At 40.8% G+C, this 23,665-nt stretch overlaps 1 protein-coding gene across 5 annotated transcripts in view; it reads right to left on the bottom strand.

Moving 5' to 3' along the window:
- The window catches only part of LOC110458105 (kinesin-like protein KIF13B), a 333,374-nt gene that overhangs the window by 118,220 nt on the left and 191,489 nt on the right, over positions 1–23,665 (bottom strand). For all 5 annotated transcript variants that reach the window (XM_021509676.1, XM_021509680.1, XM_021509677.1 and 2 more), the window contains exons 9-13: positions 22,789–22,901; positions 22,446–22,551; positions 21,562–21,816; positions 18,966–19,079; positions 12,130–12,264 (exon numbers count right to left, since the gene is read on the bottom strand). In XM_021509676.1, coding sequence (XP_021365351.1) covers positions 12,130–12,264; positions 18,966–19,079; positions 21,562–21,816; positions 22,446–22,551; positions 22,789–22,901 — 723 coding nt within the window. The remainder of the gene's footprint in view (positions 1–12,129; positions 12,265–18,965; positions 19,080–21,561; positions 21,817–22,445; positions 22,552–22,788; positions 22,902–23,665) is intronic.

The following is a 23,665-nucleotide window of genomic DNA, read 5'->3' as shown; positions in this document are numbered from 1 at the left end:
TTATAACCCTCATGTTTATATCATGTATCTGATATCCTGATAAAAGCCAATCGCAAAAATCAATTGTTATAACCCTCATGTTTATATCATGTATCTGATATCCTGATAAAAGCCAATCGCAAACATCTGCCATCTAAGAGAATTTGATTTCACAACGATGTCAATTTCGATGAATGGAAACATCACAAGATAGCAATGCCCCCTCTATAAATCGCTTTACGTCCAAAGTCACATGTCCAATCCATAATGGACAAACTGGCACATTTCATTAATAACAACACTTTCCCGGTGTCAAACACCAAATCGACCCTGATTGTTCTTCATCCAATTTCCTCTTCTATGCCATCTATCAAGCTAGAAAACTGTACTACCTGTCAATTTGAAACAAGTCCCATTATTATTCTTGAAACAACTATCCAGTTTGTCAGACCAGAGACATTGTATCTTCTTTGAACAGATAAGTCAGAAACTTAAGGCTAAAAAATGCAGAAAAGTTGTTTTACTGTACAATATTACAGATATAGTCCGAGCTAGGCACCAATAACCAATGATAGAGTGTGTGTTGGTTTAATTCTAATACATACATGTATACTCTTTGAAAAGGAAGTTGTTAACTTCACAACCACAAAATGTTACAGGGAGTTTTTACAAGAGATTTTATTCATTGTCAACAGATTCTTGGATACAGTGATATTAAGGCAATGATTTTAATATTTGAAAATAATCCCACATTCTGACCAAGACACATAATTCTACATGATGAACACAAGATGACAACCAAATGATCACTGTTGCCATGGTGATGTGAGTTAGAAACCATGAATCACCTATATATGTAACATTTTCAAGGTTATTTCCCAAAATAACCAACAAAAAGTGTTTTGACCAAACAAACAGGCTCATGTACATTGTTTGTAGGAAGTCAAGGTCGTGACCTAGAACCTTTCTGTTTAGATGATCAATATAGAACCTGATAGCTTAAGCAGACCCATCGCCATTCTAGACTTGTCCTCACAAGATAAATGGAAATAAAACCTAAGGCTTCAGATATGTAGGCTAGGTCTGGGAGCAGACATGATTTCTGGCCATAAAACCTCCATTTCTGGACAGTACTCAACTTAAATGCTGTAAACATCTATATGAAAGGTCAAACTTATCCAAGATGGTGGTCAGATTTTATTCCAAAGAACTTTTCTACTCTTTCAATCCAAAACAGTATCTGAGCATCAGAATGAAGTCATTCCATGTGTTCCTTTACTAAGCTATTTCCGACCCGCTCCACATTGGTCCGTATTGATTATACTTGTACATGTCCACCTGTCTTATGAGGACTTATCTGTACTGACAGACACTAAGGTCTATGAACTTTTGATTTAAAGCTCCCGAAATTTTATGATGTATTAACATCCTCATTTCCCTTGTTGACTACATATACTAAATTTATATCTCCTTTTTTCACAGTTGACAATGTATTTACCAAATTTGTTTCTTTCACTTGCCCTCCTGACAAGACCAAAATTGTGTCCTTCATTTGCCCTCCTGACAATACCAAAATTGTGTCTTTCATTTTCCCTGCTGACAAGACCAAATTTCGGTCTTTTATTTTCCCTGCTGACAAGACCAAATTTGTGTCTCTCATTTTCCCTTGTGTTGACAACTTTTCCCTGTTGACAATATCCCCTCTGGTGATTATATTCCCTTGTATTGGCGTATATTCCCTGTTGACTACAGTACCCTGTGTTGACAGTGTTTCCCCTATGTTGACAGTGTTTCCCCTGTGTTGACAGTGTTTCCCCCTGTGTTGACTTATATTCCCTGTTGACTACAGTACCCTGTGTTGATAGTGTTTCCCCTATATTGTCTATATTGTCCCTGTAGACTACAGTACCCTGTGTTGACTTATTTCCCCTGTGTTGACAATGTTTCCCCTGTGTTGACTTATATTCCCTGTTGACTACAGTACCCAGTGTTGACAGTGTTTCCCCTATATTGTCTATATTGTCCTGGTTGACTACAGTACCCTGTGTTGACTTATTTCCCCTCTGTTGACAGTGTTTTCCCTATATTGTCTATATTGTCCCTGTTGACTACAGTACCCTGTGTGGACTTATTTCCCCTGTGTTGACATTGTTTCCCCTATATTGTCTATATTGTTCCTGTTGACTACAGTACCCTGTGTTGACTTATTTCCCATGTGTTGACAGTGTTTCCCCTGTGTTGATAGTGTTTCTCCTGTGTTGACAGTGTTTCCCCTATATTGTCTATATTTTCCCTGATGACTACAGTACCCTGTGTTGACTTATTTCCCCTGTGTTTACAGTGTTTCCCCTATATTGTCTATATTTTCCCTGATGACTACAATACCCTGTGTTGACTTATTTCCCCTGTGTTGACAGTGTTTCCCCTGTGTTGACTTATTTCCCCCGTGCTGACTTATTTCCCCTGTGTTGACAGTGTTTCCCCTGTGTTGACTTATTTTCCCTGTGTTGACTTATTTCCCCTGTGTTGACAGTCAGTTTCCCCTATATTGTCTATATTGTTCCTGTTGACTACAGTACCCTGTGTGGACTTATTTCCCCTGTGTTGACAGTGTTTCCCCTATATTGTCTATATTGTTCCTGTTGACTACAGGACCCTGTGTGGACTTATTACCCTGTGTTGACTGTGTTTCCCCTATATTGTCTACATTAAGTGGCCCTGTTTGCCTTACAGTGTTTCCCCTGTGTTGACTTATTTCCCCCGTGTTGACTTATTTCCCCTGTGTTGACTGTGTTTCCCCTGTGTTGACTTATTTTCCCTGTGTTGACTTATTTCCCCTGTGTTGACAGTGTTTCCCCTATATTGTCTATATTAAGTGGCCCTGTTTGCCTTACAGTGTTTCCCCTATATTGTCTATATTAAGTGGCCCTGTTTGCCTTACAGAACTTATCTTTCTTACACAGCAATAAAAGGAGAAATAAACTCCCGTCTTGACCCTCCCCCTCCACTCAAGAGTGATCACAAGCCAGGTGTGCTCCAAGACAAAATACAAAATAGAATATTTTACAGAAGGTGAATTGTTTCACATTTGTTATAATTAGCTGTCAATTTTTTTGACAGGGACTTTATTTTGAACAAAATTACTACAGAATTGCAGAGACGATTTGTCTTGATGGCAAATATTAAATGAATGGCCATTATTCCTTTTCATAATTATTTTCTGGAAATCTACATGTATGTTTAAGTTTGTAATAGGAAGGAGACTTATATTATTGAGACCCGTTCTCTGTTTTATTTTCTTGAAAGACACGGGAAACTTCATTCTGTGTATATATACATAAAATAAGTTTGAAAATTGTTTTCCTCAAGGAGCTTTCATCATTTCCAGGGATTTTCAGGAGGAACACAATATCTCCTATAACCTTTGATTTGATTGGAATAAGGTCCAATTACTTGTTATTCTTGCCTGTGCAGTCAGATAATAAAATGTTCCTAATCAGCTAACTACACATGCTAAACAAAAAGCAACCAAATTCTATCAGTTTTTTTTTTTTCTAACCAAAGTATCCCCATTCTATGTTAAACAAAAACAGCTGAAAATGCAAGAAAAAATTCCTAATAAATGAGAAGATTAATTTCGTTTTATTAATATTAAACAATTTTATCAAAATCTGCCAAATCTGAATATTTCCAGTCTTAATGCTACCATTAATAACCATTTATGCGAACTCTGACTAATATAACATGATAGATTATATTTCAAAATTGCAGGTTTCATAATGTATTCGTCCAATTATTCATGACTTGCAGACTGTAGCCAAAGAAAACTTTCTCCAAACCAAATAAATAGTATTGTTATACATAAATGTATTGAATACAGAACAGTTTAACATCATTTATGGAAGAGAAAAATATCCAGCAAATTTACTGAAATTTGAATCTATAAGACAAATATTTATTAGCAGGAAGAGGCAGAACTTCCTGAATTCGTTCATGACAGAAAAACATTGTTTACAGTCAGCTAATATATTTTGTTGTAGGACTTTTGTCAGTAAAACAACATATTTACAGTAAAAAAAAAAATCTGGAAGAAATCAATAAATTTCCAACAGATGAATCCAGATTTTCTTTGAAGCAAAATCTTTAATACTTTCTGACGGAAAATCTCTTCGATCTTTTGTGACAGAATTGTTCTCAATTTCACTGCTGCAGTAGAATTCCCTAAGATTTTTTTTTCTAACATTTTGTGTTTTAGCAACAGTCTAACTCTGAGGCAGAGCATTAAACAGATTTCTTTTGATTGATAATCTCTAAACCATCCATCTTTTAGTAAAGCACGTCTACTTCTCTCCAGCCTTTCTACATCACTTCAATTAAGATTTTAATTATTGCTAAGCTACCAGCATTGAGGCGGTATTCTGAAGACTTACGAAAATCAATTACGGTTTAATGGCTTCAAACACCATCAACACCAATAACATTCAATCATCTAACTTTAGTTGTCTTCAAACTAAAAGAATGTTTTGAGATGAATAGTTCTTTTTAACATTTAATTAATTATGTTTTTACTGGTTACTGGTTTGTGCCTAACAGATGATTACTACACATGTTTACAACATATTTAGCATGAAAACCATTATGAATAATATAATCAAATATACACCAAATCACAACATTATCAAAATTTCAGCCTAAAATCTTAACACAAAATGGTAACAATCCAAAACTTTCATCAGGAAAATAATATTGCAATTAAAAAATAATATTTGATTGCAAAAAAATCTAAAATGAGAAAGTCAAAAAATACATTCAAAATTTATCAAAAATAGAATAAAGATGAAATTTTGGTATCCCAAAACCCTTTCTCTTACTTACTGGTCATTTTAAACAGAATTTTATCTTTGAAAACATCAAAAATTTAGAAACCTGCAATTCGAATCGCCATTGTTTTTCAAAATGTTCTTTCAAATTTTCTTATAATACATGAATCCATCTAACCTTCATTTAATATTTACTATATTTTCATATCTTTAAATATCTACTAGCATTTATTATCTATTTTGTTTAATGTGTTTAGATAGATAGTCCACTTGTTTATAGATGTTTACTAGATCCTATATATAACCTATCCATTTGTTTGACAAGTATCAGGTACAGGCTATTGGTGAGCTGGGGTCTGTTAGCATCCTAAAACAACCAACATCTTTATCACGCGAGCAACTTTTAAGGTCTCCTGGGATAGGTCACAGAAACTCTACGATAAATTCTAACGTCGATCGGGCTTTAGAAAACGTCAATAATGCATTAATATGGCTGTACATTCAATCTTGTTTAATTAAACGTATGAGTCTTGAGACTGTCGAGTCCTGCGATCTCATTGGTTGATGGCTCGTAAAAAAAGATAAGGACTCGAGGACTTGTGTATCGCATGACTATAAAAAAACATGATCACCGTTCTCGTCGTTAATACCACACTTGATGTAGCATGTGACATCTCTTTAAGAGGAGTGTGTACTTGTCGCGATGGCAGGGATGCTATCTCACATAGGCACCAGGGGCCACCTCTCGTAACTGTTTTGCATCACAAAATCTGACTACAAAACTTTGATACGTAATCACTCCATCTATCACTGAGGGATGCACAGTTTTTCAATCTGTATATGTAAAATGTGTTTAACAAGGGAAAAAGCTTTAAGATCCAAGATTGAACTTACCACAAAAAAAAGAAAGAAGAAAATCTATTTATTATGATACATGTAAATGGAGTTTGGAAATGTAATTTCATTTGGTATGAAACGCATCTAAATGTTTTCTCTTTCAAGCAAGGAGCTGACAAGCATCAATGAAAACAGCAGGATCAGTTTCATTAATCTCATATGAAATGGAAACAAATTCAGGATTCTTTCCATCAAAAAGTCAATGATTGATGTAAATAGTTCTGTAAATAATCATGTTTGAATTGACCATTGCAAACTTTAGAGAACACCATCATGAAGCTCATTGCATTACGACCGTTGTTCTATTCTTGGCAATTATAACAGAACGTCTGACGTCACAAAAGGTCGTTTTACAGTACGAAATAAGTAATATATATATAGTACAGCAACATTTACCACAACATACAAGACTTATGTGGTAAAGAATTGTTAAATGATAACATATAGATTCCCCACAAGGGATTCAGTTTAGTCCAGAACAGTATACACAAGATTTCAAACAGGTGTGTAAATACAAAATATAAAATACATATACAGTGTATGAGTTTGTCTTCGCTCCATTATGAAATCTTTAAGGAACCTCATCTCACTACAGGCAAAACACTGAAGAACTCCATTGTGTTTTTTTGCATACAGTGTGTATCCTCCCCTTTATTTTATTCTGGATATAACCGTAGCACAATGGGGACAGGACACTTACACTGACAAGGTGGCACAATGGGGACAGACCACTTACACTGACAAGGTGGCACAATGGGGACAGACCACTTACACTGACAAGGTGGCACAATGGGGACAGACCACTTACACTGACAAGGTGGCACAATGGGGACAGACCACTTACACTGACAAGGTGGCACAATGGGGACAGACCACTTACACTGACAAGGTGGCACAATGGGGACAGACCACTTACACTGACAAGGTGGCACAATGGGGACAGACCACTTACACTGACAAGGTGGCACAATGGGGACAGACCACTTACACTGACAAGGTGGCACAATGGGGACAGACCACTTACACTGACAAGGTGGCACAATGGGGACAGACCACTTACACTGACAAGGTGGCACAATGGGGACAGACCACTTACACTGACAAGGTGGCACAATGGGGACAGACCACTTACACTGACAAGGTGGCACAATGGGGACAGACCACTTACACTGACAAGGTGGCACAATGGGGACAGACCACTTACACTGACAAGGTGGCACAATGGGGACAGACCACTTACACTGACAAGGTGGCACAATGGGGACAGACCACTTACACTGACAAGGTGGCACAATGGGGACAGACCACTTACACTGACAAGGTGGCACAATGGGGACAGACCACTTACACTGACAAGGTGGCACAATGGGGACAGACCACTTACACTGACAAGGTGGCACAATGGGGACAGACCACTTACACTGACAAGGTGGCACAATGGGGACAGACCACTTACACTGACAAGGTGGCACAATGGGGACAGACCACTTACACTGACAAGGTGGCACAATGGGGACAGACCACTTACACTGACAAGGTGGCACAATGGGGACAGACCACTTACACTGACAAGGTGGCACAATGGGGACAGACCACTTACACTGACAAGGTGGCACAATGGGGACAGACCACTTACACTGACAAGGTGGCACAATGGGGACAGACCACTTACACTGACAAGGTGGCACAATGGGGACAGACCACTTACACTGACAAGGTGGCACAATGGGGACAGACCACTTACACTGACAAGGTGGCACAATGGGGACAGACCACTTACACTGACAAGGTGGCACAATGGGGACAGACCACTTACACTGACAAGGTGGCACAATGGGGACAGACCACTTACACTGACAAGGTGGCACAATGGGGACAGACCACTTACACTGACAAGGTGGCACAATGGGGACAGACCACTTACACTGACAAGGTGGCACAATGGGGACAGACCACTTACACTGACAAGGTGGCACAATGGGGACAGACCACTTACACTGACAAGGTGGCACAATGGGGACAGACCACTTACACTGACAAGGTGGCACAATGGGGACAGACCACTTACACTGACAAGGTGGCACAATGGGGACAGACCACTTACACTGACAAGGTGGCACAATGGGGACAGGACACTTACACTGACAAGGTGGCACAATGGGGACAGACCACTTACACTGACAAGGTGGCACAATTATTTTATAATTCAAGTTGCTGGGATAATGCATTCAAATCTTCTGCATATTCAAAATAAAAGAGCCTTGGGAAGCATGGCGTTGTGAACCAGTGCCTCTCAGGAATTGGACAGTCCTGAACAACTAGCCAGGCAGGGCTGGTTTTAAATCTAAAAGCGTCCTTTACACTTGTAAGATCTGTGCCATTTACAGCACACAGCTTTGGATATGTCCAGGTTAAGCTGATCACTGAGCAATCATCAATAAACACAAAAGATATTTGTGGCAATGTGTTACTAGGATACAGGAATATTTGTATTACAATTGGTTTATAATAAAATTAAGCCAATCAGATTCATTCTTATGTTAAACTTTCAGCATTGGCTTGATTTGCTAAGATTGAATGTTGTGTTATTGGAGAGGCAGATTGGTTTTCTCATTTTTACGATGGTAAAAATGTAATATTTGTAAAATTATAATCAATCACAATAAATCATGATTGATTTTCCATTATAAACAACCCAATTTGACTAAACCAGTCAATTTTGAAAATGACCTCTAATCAGAAATGTGACCTAGCTACACCAATTTAAATAGTGTTTAGCTGTGGCCTAATACATTTTATGCATCAAAATTTTCTTTATCATTTTAATGGTATTATACATGTTACCAAATAAGAGCTCCCTGACATTAAATGCTATACACCAGCTGAGGTTGTAGGTCAGGGCCTACATTGGACCAGGAAGGTTTCTACTCACAGGGTAGTAAACGGCAGTACGCTACGTAATTAAGTCAAACTGTACAGACACTTACCTGGGTGAATAAGGCGATTACCAGTTACCTAATGCTGATAAGGTAATTTATCAAAATACAGCATTCTTTTTATAGAATACAACGATATTGCTGTAGTTACGGAAACGTTGAACAAAATTAGAAGAAATCCTTTCTCAGCATCACAAGGTTGAGTCACATTAACATCCTGAGATAGTTAACCCACAGCTAGTCACTTTGTAATGTGACTCACCTGTAGATTTACCAATGAAATAACACTGTAGTGCATTTATTTAATTGATATTTAGTTCATTGTGGCATGTCACAAATCCATATAGGTCATCAGCTCCTTCCGTAACAGCTAGGGCACACAACGTAATTACGTATCAGCTGTATCCACTCTCAGTGCCTGCGGGCACACAACCTATTTATTATATCCATCATCCACTCTCAAGTTCATCATCTATTTCATTAGATATTTTATCAGATTATAGCAGAGTTGAATATTGTTTTGATCATGCAACTCTTTGGAATATATTTTCTTCAATTCATGAAAAATATCCTGAAGTTATTAGAAATGTTCATCATGCAATGCTATTTTTGTCACATAACCAGCACGGAAGTCCTGTAATGCTTCAGATAGGCATCATTTTGGATGGGAAAACCCTGTATGGAAAAAAGATTTTAATACCTGCAAAGGGAAAAGCCTAAATATATATGTAAACCACAACACCTATTTAGTTACACAGCAACATCTGCACAAGCAGACATCACACCTTAATATTCAAAAATACTTCTTTATTTACTGACCTTGCAGCTACATCATATATGAGACCAATTGTGAGAACAACAGTATACTGAACATGGACAGTCCAGTGAGCATCGCTCCCTCCTGACAATAGTATGCTGTCTCAAGATTCTGATGTACATATTTAGAAACTATAACATCATTCAGCATCTAAAAAAACATAATTTCTTGTGTACTTTTCATATGTGTTATCAATTTTTGCGTACTCATCAGATTTGTTATCGATTAATTGTCTAAGTCCAAACTATTTTCAGAAGTTTGTTGGTATGAAACTCTTTTGGAATAGAGAAGAATGTGTCAGAGTAAGGTACCATATATCCTTAAATTGGTTTTCTGTGGCAATATAATGAAACAAGATTTCCTGTAAGAAATGATCAAAGTTATGAAATTATGAAAATATTGCAGCACTGAAATGAAAAGTAAAGGAGGAAGTGATTTTTAAGTTTTGATACACTCTAGGTTGGGTGTAACATGTCTTCGGCAGTGTACACCTGTCTACCTAGCTAAAGAAAGTTACAAAGGTGGAAAATACTCTTTACCAGGTTGATGTTTCCCCTTCAAGTGTAAAATCCAGGATCGCTCAATGTTAATTTTGCCCTAAACATTCAGTTGACATTTTTACAAGCAAACTGTTAGCCATATTCTTTTAAGTATCTTTGGCTGGATCAATATTTCACTCTGACATTCAAAAGTGAAAAGGGCAAAAGTGAAGCCGATTCTTACACTGCAGCCTGGTATACAGTATGACACACTACTAAGATACATAGAGACTGTTCCTACCTTGAGATAGTAGACCAGCAGCTCATTCATAGACGGGTCAGCTTACACGGCCTGGTATACAGTATGACACACTACTAAGATACATAGAGACTGTTCCTACCTTGAGATAGTAGACCAGCAGCTCATTCATAGACGGGTCAGCTTACACGGCCTGGTATACAGTATGACACACTACTAAGATACATAGAGACTGTTCCTACCTTGAGATAGTAGACCAGCAGCTCATTCATAGACGGGTCAGCTTACACGGCCTGGTATACAGTATGACACACTACTAAGATACATAGAGACTGTTCCTACCTTGAGATAGTAGACCAGCAGCTCATTCATAGACGGGTCAGCTTACACGGCCTGGTATACAGTATGACACACTACTAAGATACATAGAGACTGTTCCTACCTTGAGATAGTAGACCAGCAGCTCATTCATAGACGGGTCAGCTTACACGGCCTGGTATACAGTATGACACACTACTAAGATACATAGAGACTGTTCCTACCTTGAGATAGTAGACCAGCAGCTCATTCATAGACGGGTCAGCTTACACGGCCTGGTATACAGTATGACACACTACTAAGATACATAGAGACTGTTCCTACCTTGAGATAGTAGACCAGCAGCTCATTCATAGACGGGTCAGCTTACACGGCCTGGTATACAGTATGACACACTACTAAGATACATAGAGACTGTTCCTACCTTGAGATAGTAGACCAGCAGCTCATTCATAGACGGGTCAGCTTACACGGCCTGGTATACAGTATGACACACTACTAAGATACATAGAGACTGTTCCTACCTTGAGATAGTAGACCAGCAGCTCATTCATAGACGGGTCAGCTTACACGGCCTGGTATACAGTATGACACACTACTAAGATACATAGAGACTGTTCCTACCTTGAGATAGTAGACCAGCAGCTCATTCATAGACGGGTCAGCTTACACGGCCTGGTATACAGTATGACACACTACTAAGATACATAGAGACTGTTCCTACCTTGAGATAGTAGACCAGCAGCTCATTCATAGACGGGTCAGCTTACACGGCCTGGTATACAGTATGACACACTACTAAGATACATAGAGACTGTTCCTACCTTGAGATAGTAGACCAGCAGCTCATTCATAGACGGGTCAGCTTACACGGCCTGGTATACAGTATGACACACTACTAAGATACATAGAGACTGTTCCTACCTTGAGATAGTAGACCAGCAGCTCATTCATAGACGGGTCAGCTTACACGGCCTGGTATACAGTATGACACACTACTAAGATACATAGAGACTGTTCCTACCTTGAGATAGTAGACCAGCAGCTCATTCATAGACGGGTCAGCTTACACGGCCTGGTATACAGTATGACACACTACTAAGATACATAGAGACTGTTCCTACCTTGAGATAGTAGACCAGCAGCTCATTCATAGACGGGTCAGCTTACACGGCCTGGTATACAGTATGACACACTACTAAGATACATAGAGACTGTTCCTACCTTGAGATAGTAGACCAGCAGCTCATTCATAGACGGGTCAGCTTACACGGCCTGGTATACAGTATGACACACTACTAAGATACATAGAGACTGTTCCTACCTTGAGATAGTAGACCAGCAGCTCATTCATAGACGGGTCAGCTTACACGGCCTGGTATACAGTATGACACACTACTAAGATACATAGAGACTGTTCCTACCTTGAGATAGTAGACCAGCAGCTCATTCATAGACGGGTCAGCTTACACGGCCTGGTATACAGTATGACACACTACTAAGATACATAGAGACTGTTCCTACCTTGAGATAGTAGACCAGCAGCTCATTCATAGACGGGTCAGCTTACACGGCCTGGTATACAGTATGACACACTACTAAGATACATAGAGACTGTTCCTACCTTGAGATAGTAGACCAGCAGCTCATTCATAGACGGGTCAGCATTCAGGTTCACCAGGTAATGTGTCCCCGTCTCCACCTTGATCCCGGACGTCTGGACGGACACGCCCATCTTCTCCAGGGCTTCATGACGCTCCTAGGATCGGACAACAAACATTGTGAGAGTGGATTAACAGGCAAACATAATATTCTTTGAGTGGGTTCCAGGTAAAATATTGTCAGAGTAGATTACAGGTAAAATATTGCTACAGTTGATTACAGGTAGAATATTGTCAAGAGTGGATACAGGTGAAATATTGCTTCAGTTGATTACAGGTAAAATATTTTGAGAGTAGGAGTTTTAGGAAAAACAATGACACGAAACTTCGGAGGTCAAGGAAAGAAAAAAAATACTATAAAACAGATTACAGTGGATTTAGGATTTTCCATAAAAGAGCAGCTACCTTGCTGAAGATTGTTCCATATCAATTATCTTTTTGATGACTGCAGATATAATTTATGTTTTAAATATTGGAAAAGGTTTTGAACTGATCTGTGGATTTTAAAGTGAAATACATTCGTTTGTGTGCTGTTAAGCAAGTTAAACTTTGAAAAAAGGGTTTGGCTTATAGCAATGTTTTAAAGGCAATTAAACAGAGAACCTAAATGAATTAGAGAGTTAGAGTGGGTTAAGTGACACCTGACTGGGAGAGTCTGCTGATAATCACTGTGCCTCCCACACAGCCTCAATATATATACCATAATATAATTAACAAGTTTGAATATTGAATTGAGCACGGCGATTAGACTACAGCTATGACAGCTAACAGGTCAAATGACCATCTTCTTAACAACCATGGTGATTGGAAAGAGAAGTTTTTAATTGCCTGTTTTTGTTTCTGATTGTAAATTTAATTCAAAGACCACCTCTGATGTTTTCAGGAAAATACTGAATAAATTGGGAAATAAAACGGAAGGTTATGTTTTTCCTCTGGATGTTTTAAAAGTTGCAGTGGTAAAATGAACTAATTTAAAACAAAACAAAATACCTTGAAGTGTTAAGTATGTTGTGAAGATATCTTAAACCTCTTTTATAATCATTTAATGATTTCAAACTGATTTCACTGGATGATGTTTGAAAATTCAATCCTGATGGTCTAAGGATATGGAAAGAATAATTTTACTCACGTGATAGACACAAAATATTTACAAGAGACCTAATGCCTAAGGCCTGAAATTCCCAACTATTATTGAGTGCTGTTGGCCAACTCGATTCTTATTTAATGTTCAAAGTGGGTCAAGGTCAAACTTATTTTACTCTTGTGACCTTCATGGTGGGTCAACCAATTTCTTTGAACAACTTTAAGATTGTCTGTTATCCTAGCAAGTTACAAGCCAAATATCACCACCCTAGGCCTTATGAACATTTAGAAGTCTTTGAATTTTTTACACATTTGACCCCTGTGACCTTGAAAAACGGTCAATGTAGGCCTAATAGGCTTTCATTCAAGCCAAATATAGGACATCTAACTCAGCAAGCTTTATGTTTCAACCCCTCAACAGTAATACATCTTTTAAAATCTCACAAATAGTTCTTCAGACACACAATTTAATTTTTAAAAAAAGTTCAAGAAATACTCAATCATTAAAATAAATTGTTTTCAAAATAACGTAGGTACATTCTAAAAATCATCATTTGTTTTCCTATACAGCACTCTGTAGATTATAATTACGTGGTTACTGAATACCAGCCAGCTCCGAATGTCTATCATGCTGGTATACCTTTCCCCATTCTCAGAATATCCCTCTATTTCTAGTTTCATCCTAATGAGAAAACTTCATGACAGTCTAGCTTTTTCAATGAAGAAACGGGAACTATACTGTTCTAATTTGCTTGAGGAATTGGGAAACCTCAAACCCGAATACGTTCAAGCAGAATAAATTGCTTTGGCAGTTTTTAATTTACAGTGGTGGAGACATTGATTGTGTAGTCTATGCATTGGAAGTGTTATTTATACACTTTGTTCTTAGTAGTGCCCATGAATATCTTATGTGATGATGAAATCATTTATTTTCCCCTTTATTTTAGACACTGTTCTTTTCCTGTTATCTGGAACTAGCGCTACCAAAATAAAAGACATCAACAAGCCGACCGAACAGTTTCCTACATTGTGCACACATTTAAGTATCTCAACCAACCAGTTACCTAAAATTTTCAATAAATTATATCCTACAGAAATATTTTTCATTTTGATCAGTTTACAAGAAAAATGGCCTTCCCTTTATGACCCAAATCCTTTATGACCCAAATAGACCTGTCTTTCTCTTTCCTACTCCTATGAACCTGCCCTTTGCTTTCCATTCCTTATGAAACTGTTCTTTCCTACCCCTGATGAACCTGCTCTTGTCCTTTTTAACCCCTATGTACCTGTCATTGCGTTTTCCACCCCTGAGCAATCTGCTCTTGTCCTTTTTAACCCCTATGTACCTGTCAATTTGTCTTTTCCACCCCTTATGAATCTGTTCTTGTCCTCTTTGCCCCTATGTACCTGCCATTGCCTTTTCCACCCCTGATGAACCTGTTCTTGTTCTCTTTGCCCCCTATGTACATGTCATTGCCTTTTTAACCCCTATGTACCTGTCATTGCCTTTTCCACCTCTGATGAACCTGTTCTTGTCCTCTGTGCCCATATGTATCTGCCATTGCCTTTTCCACCCCTGATGAATCTGTTCTTGTCCTCTTTGTCCCTATGTACCTGTCATTGCCTTTTCCCCCTCTGATGAACCTGTTCTTGTCCTCTTTGCCCCTATGTACCTGTCATTGCCCTTTCCACCCCTGATGAATCTGTTCTTGTCCTCTTTGCCCCTATGTTCCTGTCATTGCCTTCCCTACCCCTGATAAACCTGTTCTTGTCCTCTTTGCCCACTATGTACCTGTCATTGCCTTTTTAACCCCTATGTACCTGCCATTGCATTTTCCACCTCTGATGAATCTGTACTTGTCCTTTTTGCCCCTATGTACCTGTCATTACATTTTCCACCCCTGATGAATCTGTACTTGTCCTTTTTGCCCCTATGTACCTGTCATTGCCTTTTCCACCCCTGATAAATATGTTCTTGTCCTCTTTGCCCCTATGTACCTGTCATTGCCCTTTCCACCCCTGATGAATCTGTTCTTGTCCTCTTTGCCCCTATGTACCTGTCATTGCCTTTTCCACCCCTGATGAATCTGTTCTTGTCCTCTTTGCCCCTATGTACCTGTCATTGCCTTTTCCACCCCTGATGAATCTGTTCTTGTCCTCTTTGCCCCTATGTACCTGTCATTGCCTTTTCCACCCCTGATGAATCTGTTCTTGTCCTCTTTGCCCCTATGTACCTGTCATTGCCTTTTCCACCCCTGATGAATCTGTTCTTGTCCTCTTTGCCCCTATGTACCTGTCATTGCCTTTTCCACCCCTGATGAATCTGTTCTTGTCCTCTTTGCCCCTATGTACCTGTCATTGCCTTTTCCACCCCTGATGAATCTGTTCTTGTCCTCTTTGCCCCTATGTACCTGTCATTGCCTTTTCCACCCCTGATGAATCTGTTCTTGTCCTCTTTGCCCCTATGTACCTGTCATTGCCTTTTCCACCCCTGATGAATCTGTTCTTGTCCTCTTTGCCCCTATGTACCTGTCATTGCCTTTTCCACCCCTGATGAATCTGTTCTTGTCCTCTTTGCCCCTATGTACCTGTCATTGCCTTTTCCACCCCTGATGAATCTGTTCTTGTCCTCTTTGCCCCTATGTACCTGTCATTGCCTTTTCCACCCCTGATGAATCTGTTCTTGTCCTCTTTGCCCCTATGTACCTGTCATTGCCTTTTCCACCCCTGATGAATCTGTTCTTGTCCTCTTTGCCCCTATGTACCTGTCATTGCCTTTTCCACCCCTGATGAATCTGTTCTTGTCCTCTTTGCCCCTATGTACCTGTCATTGCCTTTTCCACCCCTGATGAATCTGTTCTTGTCCTCTTTGCCCCTATGTACCTGTCATTGCCTTTTCCACCCCTGATGAATCTGTTCTTGTCCTCTTTGCCCCTATGTACCTGTCATTGCCTTTTCCACCCCTGATGAATCTGTTCTTGTCCTCTTTGCCCCTATGTACCTGTCATTGCCTTTTCCACCCCTGATGAATCTGTTCTTGTCCTCTTTGCCCCTATGTACCTGTCATTGCCTTTTCCACCCCTGATGAATCTGTTCTTGTCCTCTTTGCCCCTATGTACCTGTCATTGCCTTTTCCACCCCTGATGAATCTGTTCTTGTCCTCTTTGCCCCTATGTACCTGTCATTGCCTTTTCCACCCCTGATGAATCTGTTCTTGTCCTCTTTGCCCCTATGTACCTGTCATTGCCTTTTCCACCCCTGATGAATCTGTTCTTGTCCTCTTTGCCCCTATGTACCTGTCATTGCCTTTTCCACCCCTGATGAATCTGTTCTTGTCCTCTTTGCCCCTATGTACCTGTCATTGCCTTTTCCACCCCTGATGAATCTGTTCTTGTCCTCTTTGCCCCTATGTACCTGTCATTGCCTTTTCCACCCCTGATGAATCTGTTCTTGTCCTCTTTGCCCCTATGTACCTGTCATTGCCTTTTCCACCCCTGATGAATCTGTTCTTGTCCTCTTTGCCCCTATGTACCTGTCATTGCCTTTTCCACCCCTGATGAATCTGTTCTTGTCCTCTTTGCCCCTATGTACCTGTCATTGCCTTTTCCACCCCTGATGAATCTGTTCTTGTCCTCTTTGCCCCTATGTACCTGTCATTGCCTTTTCCACCCCTGATGAATCTGTTCTTGTCCTCTTTGCCCCTATGTACCTGTCATTGCCTTTTCCACCCCTGATGAATCTGTTCTTGTCCTCTTTGCCCCTATGTACCTGTCATTGCCTTTTCCACCCCTGATGAATCTGTTCTTGTCCTCTTTGCCCCTATGTACCTGTCATTGCCTTTTCCACCCCTGATGAATCTGTTCTTGTCCTCTTTGCCCCTATGTACCTGTCATTGCCTTTTCCACCCCTGATGAATCTGTTCTTGTCCTCTTTGCCCCTATGTACCTGTCATTGCCTTTTCCACCCCTGATGAATCTGTTCTTGTCCTCTTTGCCCCTATGTACCTGTCATTGCCTTTTCCACCCCTGATGAATCTGTTCTTGTCCTCTTTGCCCCTATGTACCTGTCATTGCCTTTTCCACCCCTGATGAATCTGTTCTTGTCCTCTTTGCCCCTATGTACCTGTCATTGCCTTTTCCACCCCTGATGAATCTGTTCTTGTCCTCTTTGCCCCTATGTACCTGTCATTGCCTTTTCCACCCCTGATGAATCTGTTCTTGTCCTCTTTGCCCCTATGTACCTGTCATTGCCTTTTCCACCCCTGATGAATCTGTTCTTGTCCTCTTTGCCCCTATGTACCTGTCATTGCCTTTTCCACCCCTGATGAATCTGTTCTTGTCCTCTTTGCCCCTATGTACCTGTCATTGCCTTTTCCACCCCTGATGAATCTGTTCTTGTCCTCTTTGCCCCTATGTACCTGTCATTGCCTTTTCCACCCCTGATGAATCTGTTCTTGTCCTCTTTGCCCCTATGTACCTGTCATTGCCTTTTCCACCCCTGATGAATCTGTTCTTGTCCTCTTTGCCCCTATGTACCTGTCATTGCCTTTTCCACCCCTGATGAATCTGTTCTTGTCCTCTTTGCCCCTATGTACCTGTCATTGCCTTTTCCACCCCTGATGAATCTGTTCTTGTCCTCTTTGCCCCTATGTACCTGTCATTGCCTTTTCCACCCCTGATGAATCTGTTCTTGTCCTCTTTGCCCCTATGTACCTGTCATTGCCTTTTCCACCCCTGATGAATCTGTTCTTGTCCTCTTTGCCCCTATGTACCTGTCATTGCCTTTTCCACCCCTGATGAATCTGTTCTTGTCCTCTTTGCCCCTATGTACCTGTCATTGCCTTTTCCACCCCTGATGAATCTGTTCTTGTCCTCTTTGCCCCTATGTACCTGTCATTGCCTTTTCCACCCCTGATGAATCTGTTCTTGTCCTCTTTGCCCCTATGTACCTGTCATTGCCTTTTCCACCCCTGATGAATCTGTTCTTGTCCTCTTTGCCCCTATGTACCTGTCATTGCCTTTTCCACCCCTGATGAATCTGTTCTTGTCCTCTTTGCCCCTATGTACCTGTCATTGCCTTTTCCACCCCTGATGAATCTGTTCTTGTCCTCTTTGCCCCTATGTACCTGTCATTGCCTTTTCCACCCCTGATGAATCTGTTCTTGTCCTCTTTGCTCCTATGTACCTGTCATTGCCTTTTCCATCCCTGATGAACATGCTCTTGTCCTCTTTGACCCTATGTACCTGTCATTGCATTTTCCACCCCTGATGAATCTGTTCTTGTCCTCTTTGCTCCTATGTACCTGTCATTGCCTTTTCCACCCCTGATGAACCTGCTCTTGTCCTCTTTAACCCCTATGTACCTGTCATTGCCTTTTCCAGCCCTGATGAACCTGCTCTAGTCCTCTTTATCTCCTGTGTACCTGTCATTCCCCTTTCCACCCCTTATGAACCTGCTGTTGTCTTTTTTAAATCCTGTGTACCTGTCATTGCCTTTTCAGGCCTTGATGAACCTGCTGTTGTCTTCTTTAACTCCTGTGCACATTCCTGATGAACCTGCTCTTGTCCTCTTTAACCCCTATGTACCTGCCATTCCATATTCTACCTGAATGAATAGGCTCTTTTTATCAATTCCCAGCCCAACCATGTCCTCTATTTTCCAACCATAATGCCCTTTTCTATCCAGCCCTAGATATTCCCCAACAGAGGTGACAAACCTGGTGGATTCTCTCGGTCTCAGCTAGCTTTTCCTCCCATGTTTTAGTCTTCTGTTTGAAGAGTTTCTCTGTCTCCTCAAGCCGGTCTCGGAGATCTGGATCATTCTTGATGGCCTGAGCAACAACATGAAAACAACATGCTTTAAATATTAATTGTGATAAGGTGTATCAATTCTTTCTAAAATCTACCATCTACAACAGTTTTGATAAACAGTAGAAAAATGTTTCCAGTTTGTTGGTGGTGCAAGGTCATTTTTAAGTAATCTCTTCATATCAGAAGCAATGACTGAGTTTAAGATTTTAAAACTAAACTTAATAATACATGACAAAGACAATGCAGTCAGATTTTTTTCAAGACTGAAAGACCATCTAGCAGAGATCTTCAAGATTAAACTAAATACAATTTCCAATTTAAAGCACAACAGTATTTGTATATGTCAGAAATTTCATGATTAATTCTAACACTAATGAAAAGAAATTAGATTTAATTGTCAAATTGTATTCCGATCCATGCCTGTCTTGGTTTGCGAAAGAGACAACTACTATAACCTACCTCCTGTTCCCCTGTTGACACTGGGTGAATCTGACCTACCTCCTGTTCCCCTATTGACACTGGATGAATCTGACCTAACTCCTGTTCCCCTGTTGACACTGAGTGAATCTGACCTACCTCATCCTGATCCCCTGTTGACACTGAGTGAATCTGACCTATCTCCTGATCCCCTATTGACACTGGATGAATCTGACCTAACTCCTGTTCCCCTGTTGACACTGGGTGAATCTGACCTACCTCCTGTTCCCCTGTTGACACTGAGTGAATCTGACCTATCTCCTGATCCCCTGTTGACACTGGGTGAATCTGACCTACCTCATCCTGATCCCCCTGTTGACACTGGGTGAATCTGACCTATCTCCTGTTCCCCTGTTGACACTGGGTGAATATGACCTACCTCCTGTTCCCCTGTTGACACTGGGTGAATCTGACCTACCTCGTCCTGATCCCCCTGTTGACACTGGGTGAATATGACCTACCTCCTGATCCCCTGTTGACACTGGGTGAATCTGACCTACCTCATCCTGATCCCCCTGTTGACACTGGGTGAATCTGACCTACCTCCTGTTCCCCTGTTGACACTGGGTGAATCTGACCTACCTCCTGTTCCCCTGTTGACACTGGGTGATTATGACCTACCTCCTGTTCCCCTGTTGACACTGGGTGAATCTGACCTACCTCCTGTTCCCCTGTTGACACTGGGTGATTATGACCTACCTCCTGTTCCCCTGTTGACACTGGGTGAATCTGACCTACCTCCTGTTCCCCTGTTGACACTGGGTGATTATGACCTACCTCCTGTTCCCCTGTTGACACTGGGTGAATCTGACCTACCTCCTGTTCCCCTGTTGACACTGGGTGATTATGACCTACCTCCTGTTCCCCTGTTGACACTGGGTGAATCTGACCTACCTCCTGTTCCCCTGTTGACACTGGGTGATTATGACCTACCTCCTGTTCCCCTGTTGACACTGGGTGAATCTGACCTACCTCCTGTTCCCCTGTTGACACTGGGTGATTATGACCTACCTCCTGTTCCCCTGTTGACACTGGGTGAATCTGACCTACCTCCTGTTCCCCTGTTGACACTGGGTGATTATGACCTACCTCCTGTTCCCCTGTTGACACTGGGTGAATCTGACCTACCTCCTGTTCCCCTGTTGACACTGGGTGATTATGACCTACCTCCTGTTCCCCTGTTGACACTGGGTGAATCTGACCTACCTCCTGTTCCCCTGTTGACACTGGGTGATTATGACCTACCTCCTGTTCCCCTGTTGACACTGGGTGAATCTGACCTACCTCCTGTTCCCCTGTTGACACTGGGTGATTATGACCTACCTCCTGTTCCCCTGTTGACACTGGGTGAATCTGACCTACCTCCTGTTCCCCTGTTGACACTGGGTGATTATGACCTACCTCCTGTTCCCCTGTTGACACTGGGTGATTATGACCTACCTCCTGTTCCCCTGTTGACACTGGGTGATTATGACCTACCTCCTGTTCCCCTGTTGACACTGGGTGATTATGACCTACCTCCTGTTCCCCTGTTGACACTGGGTGATTATGACCTACCTCCTGTTCCCCTGTTGACACTGGGTGATTATGACCTACCTCCTGTTCCCCTGTTGACACTGGGTGATTATGACCTACCTCCTGTTCCCCTGTTGACACTGGGTGATTATGACCTACCTCCTGTTCCCCTGTTGACACTGGGTGATTATGACCTACCTCCTGTTCCCCTGTTGACACTGGGTGATTATGACCTACCTCCTGTTCCCCTGTTGACACTGGGTGATTATGACCTACCTCCTGTTCCCCTGTTGACACTGGGTGATTATGACCTACCTCCTGTTCCCCTGTTGACACTGGGTGATTATGACCTACCTCCAGTTCCCCTGTTGACACTGGGTGAATTTGACCTACCTCCTGTTCCCCTGTTGACACTGAGTGAATCTGACCTATCTCCTGTTCCCCTGTTGACACTGGGTGATTATGACCTACCTCCTGTTCCCCGGTTGACACTGGGTGATTATGACCTACCTCCTCCTCCTCTTCCCCTTGTTCTGTAGACACCGGGTGAACCTGGGCCACAGTAAGCCTCTGTTTGAGCTGTGTCACCTCCTCACGAAGTTCACGAATGATTCGTGCATTGGGATCTTCATTTACAACAGCGTGGTTCACGATTCGCTTGGCACGGTCAGCATATCTGAGCGTTGATAAAGTCTCCTCATAATTATCTGCTGAGGGACTTACAGTAGCTATCATCACAGTTTTGCTGTTTCCACCTAAATTGTCCTAAAATCAGAAAAAAGTTACATATTAACAAGAAAGTAAAAAATTTGAGCCATTTCATGATTGTCAAGATAAAACTGAAAAAAAATGGCCATGCTGTAATGTTTTGTTGGAAAATTCAAATGAAGAGAGGTAACTCCCATAACATAAAGTAGATAGCATGAACACTTACAGGGAGATAACTCTACATCACTTACAGGGAGATAACTCTACATCACTTACACCACCTGCTAGTTCTGGGAGGTTTAAGTGAGTTGTTGATTAAATTAGGCCAAGACCTGGCACATCCTTTAATGACCATAGCTGTTAATAGGACGTAAAACACAAACAATCCAAATCAAATTAGGCAATCAAAATCAAATTAGGCCAAGATATTTCAGTAGGGTTTCATTGAAATACCAACATGATTTCAGCAAGGTTTCATTGAAATATTAGCATGATTTCAGTAAGGTTTCATTTGGATATCAACATGATTTCAGTATGCTTTCAGTATGCTTTCAGTATGATTTAAACATTATATCAGCAAGGTTTCAGCTGGGCAAGTAAGGTACGTTTCATTTGGATATCAACATTCTTTCAGCAAAGTTTCAGTAGGACATCACCAGTAAAAAAAAAACTAGTTTCAGACCTACCTTTAATAGCCATGTTAGGACTGAGTCTCGGTAGGGGACAAACTTGCTCTTTGCCTTGTTCTGGTCAGCGAGTGCTGAGATGACCAATCCTAGTGTGGTAAGTGACCTACAATGGTCAAATTGTGGAGACTTAGAGGATAAGAAAATATAAGGCAATTGTACATATCTTGTTTGAATATTTAAAATTATAGAAAAGCTTTAATAAAAGTGTTTTTTAACACACACAAAAAATCAGGACCACTAACAGTCTTTATGAAGTATTAGGTATATAATCTGATACATAAATCATCACCATTGGCCATGGTCATGTGACCTGAAAAACTTGGTTGTCATGACGACTTACTTGTTTATGTTGCTACCCTCCCGTAATCTGTCCCCCATGGCTCCGGTTTTCTGTACTCTCTCACTCCCAGCCAAGTCCACCAGACTGAGCTTGCTGACCTTCTCGCCTGTCAACTGTAAGTACAGAAACATGAAGGAGATGAGCATATTGAGGTCAAAAGTTCCTCGAGATTCAAAGAGGTCAAGGTCACCAGGACACTGACTTAAAGAGGCAAATGGTAGACACTTAGACTACAGTTTAAAAGGGAAAAAATTCTTTGATATTTCAGAACTTGTGATGATAAAAGTTCAACGTAATGATTTAACATCATTGTCACAACAACAAATATCAAACTGTCTAGAAGACCCTTGTAGACATTAACATTAAACAACACATGTTAAGATATATGGCAGTATCATTCCATATGCTAAAACTAAACAAGAGGCCCAAGAGGGCCTGTATCGCTCACCTGAATATTTAAGCAGTCATAGCAAAATATTCTCATTAAATATTATATTGCACTAAAACTATTTCCCTCGCAAACTTTGTTGGCTCCATCTGTTGAAACTACCAGCAAAAAATTATTATAAGATTCTATGCTTTTTTATTCTTCTTCAGAAGTTGCTTGACATACTTTTCCCTGTGATCTTGTAAGTAGGTCAATGTCATTTTCCTTCTCAAATTGGTTAGCTCTATTCCAAAAAGCTACCAGCCAAATCTTATGATTCCATTCCTTTTAGTTCTCAAGAACAAATCCATTAAAATGTTGTTGACCTCTGTGACCTCTAAAGTAGGTTGAGGTCATTTTCATTTGCAAACTTTGGTGAGCTCTATCCCGGGAAGTCACCAGCCAAATATTATAATTTTATGCCTTTTAATTCTTCAGAAGAAGCTGTTT

Source organism: Mizuhopecten yessoensis, unplaced genomic scaffold (genome assembly GCF_002113885.1).
Source record: "Mizuhopecten yessoensis strain PY_sf001 unplaced genomic scaffold, ASM211388v2 scaffold9431, whole genome shotgun sequence".
Classification (NCBI taxonomy): Eukaryota; Metazoa; Mollusca; class Bivalvia; order Pectinida; family Pectinidae; genus Mizuhopecten; species Mizuhopecten yessoensis.
Note: the sequence above shows the minus strand (reverse complement) of the source record. Positions and strands in the feature narration are given on the sequence as shown.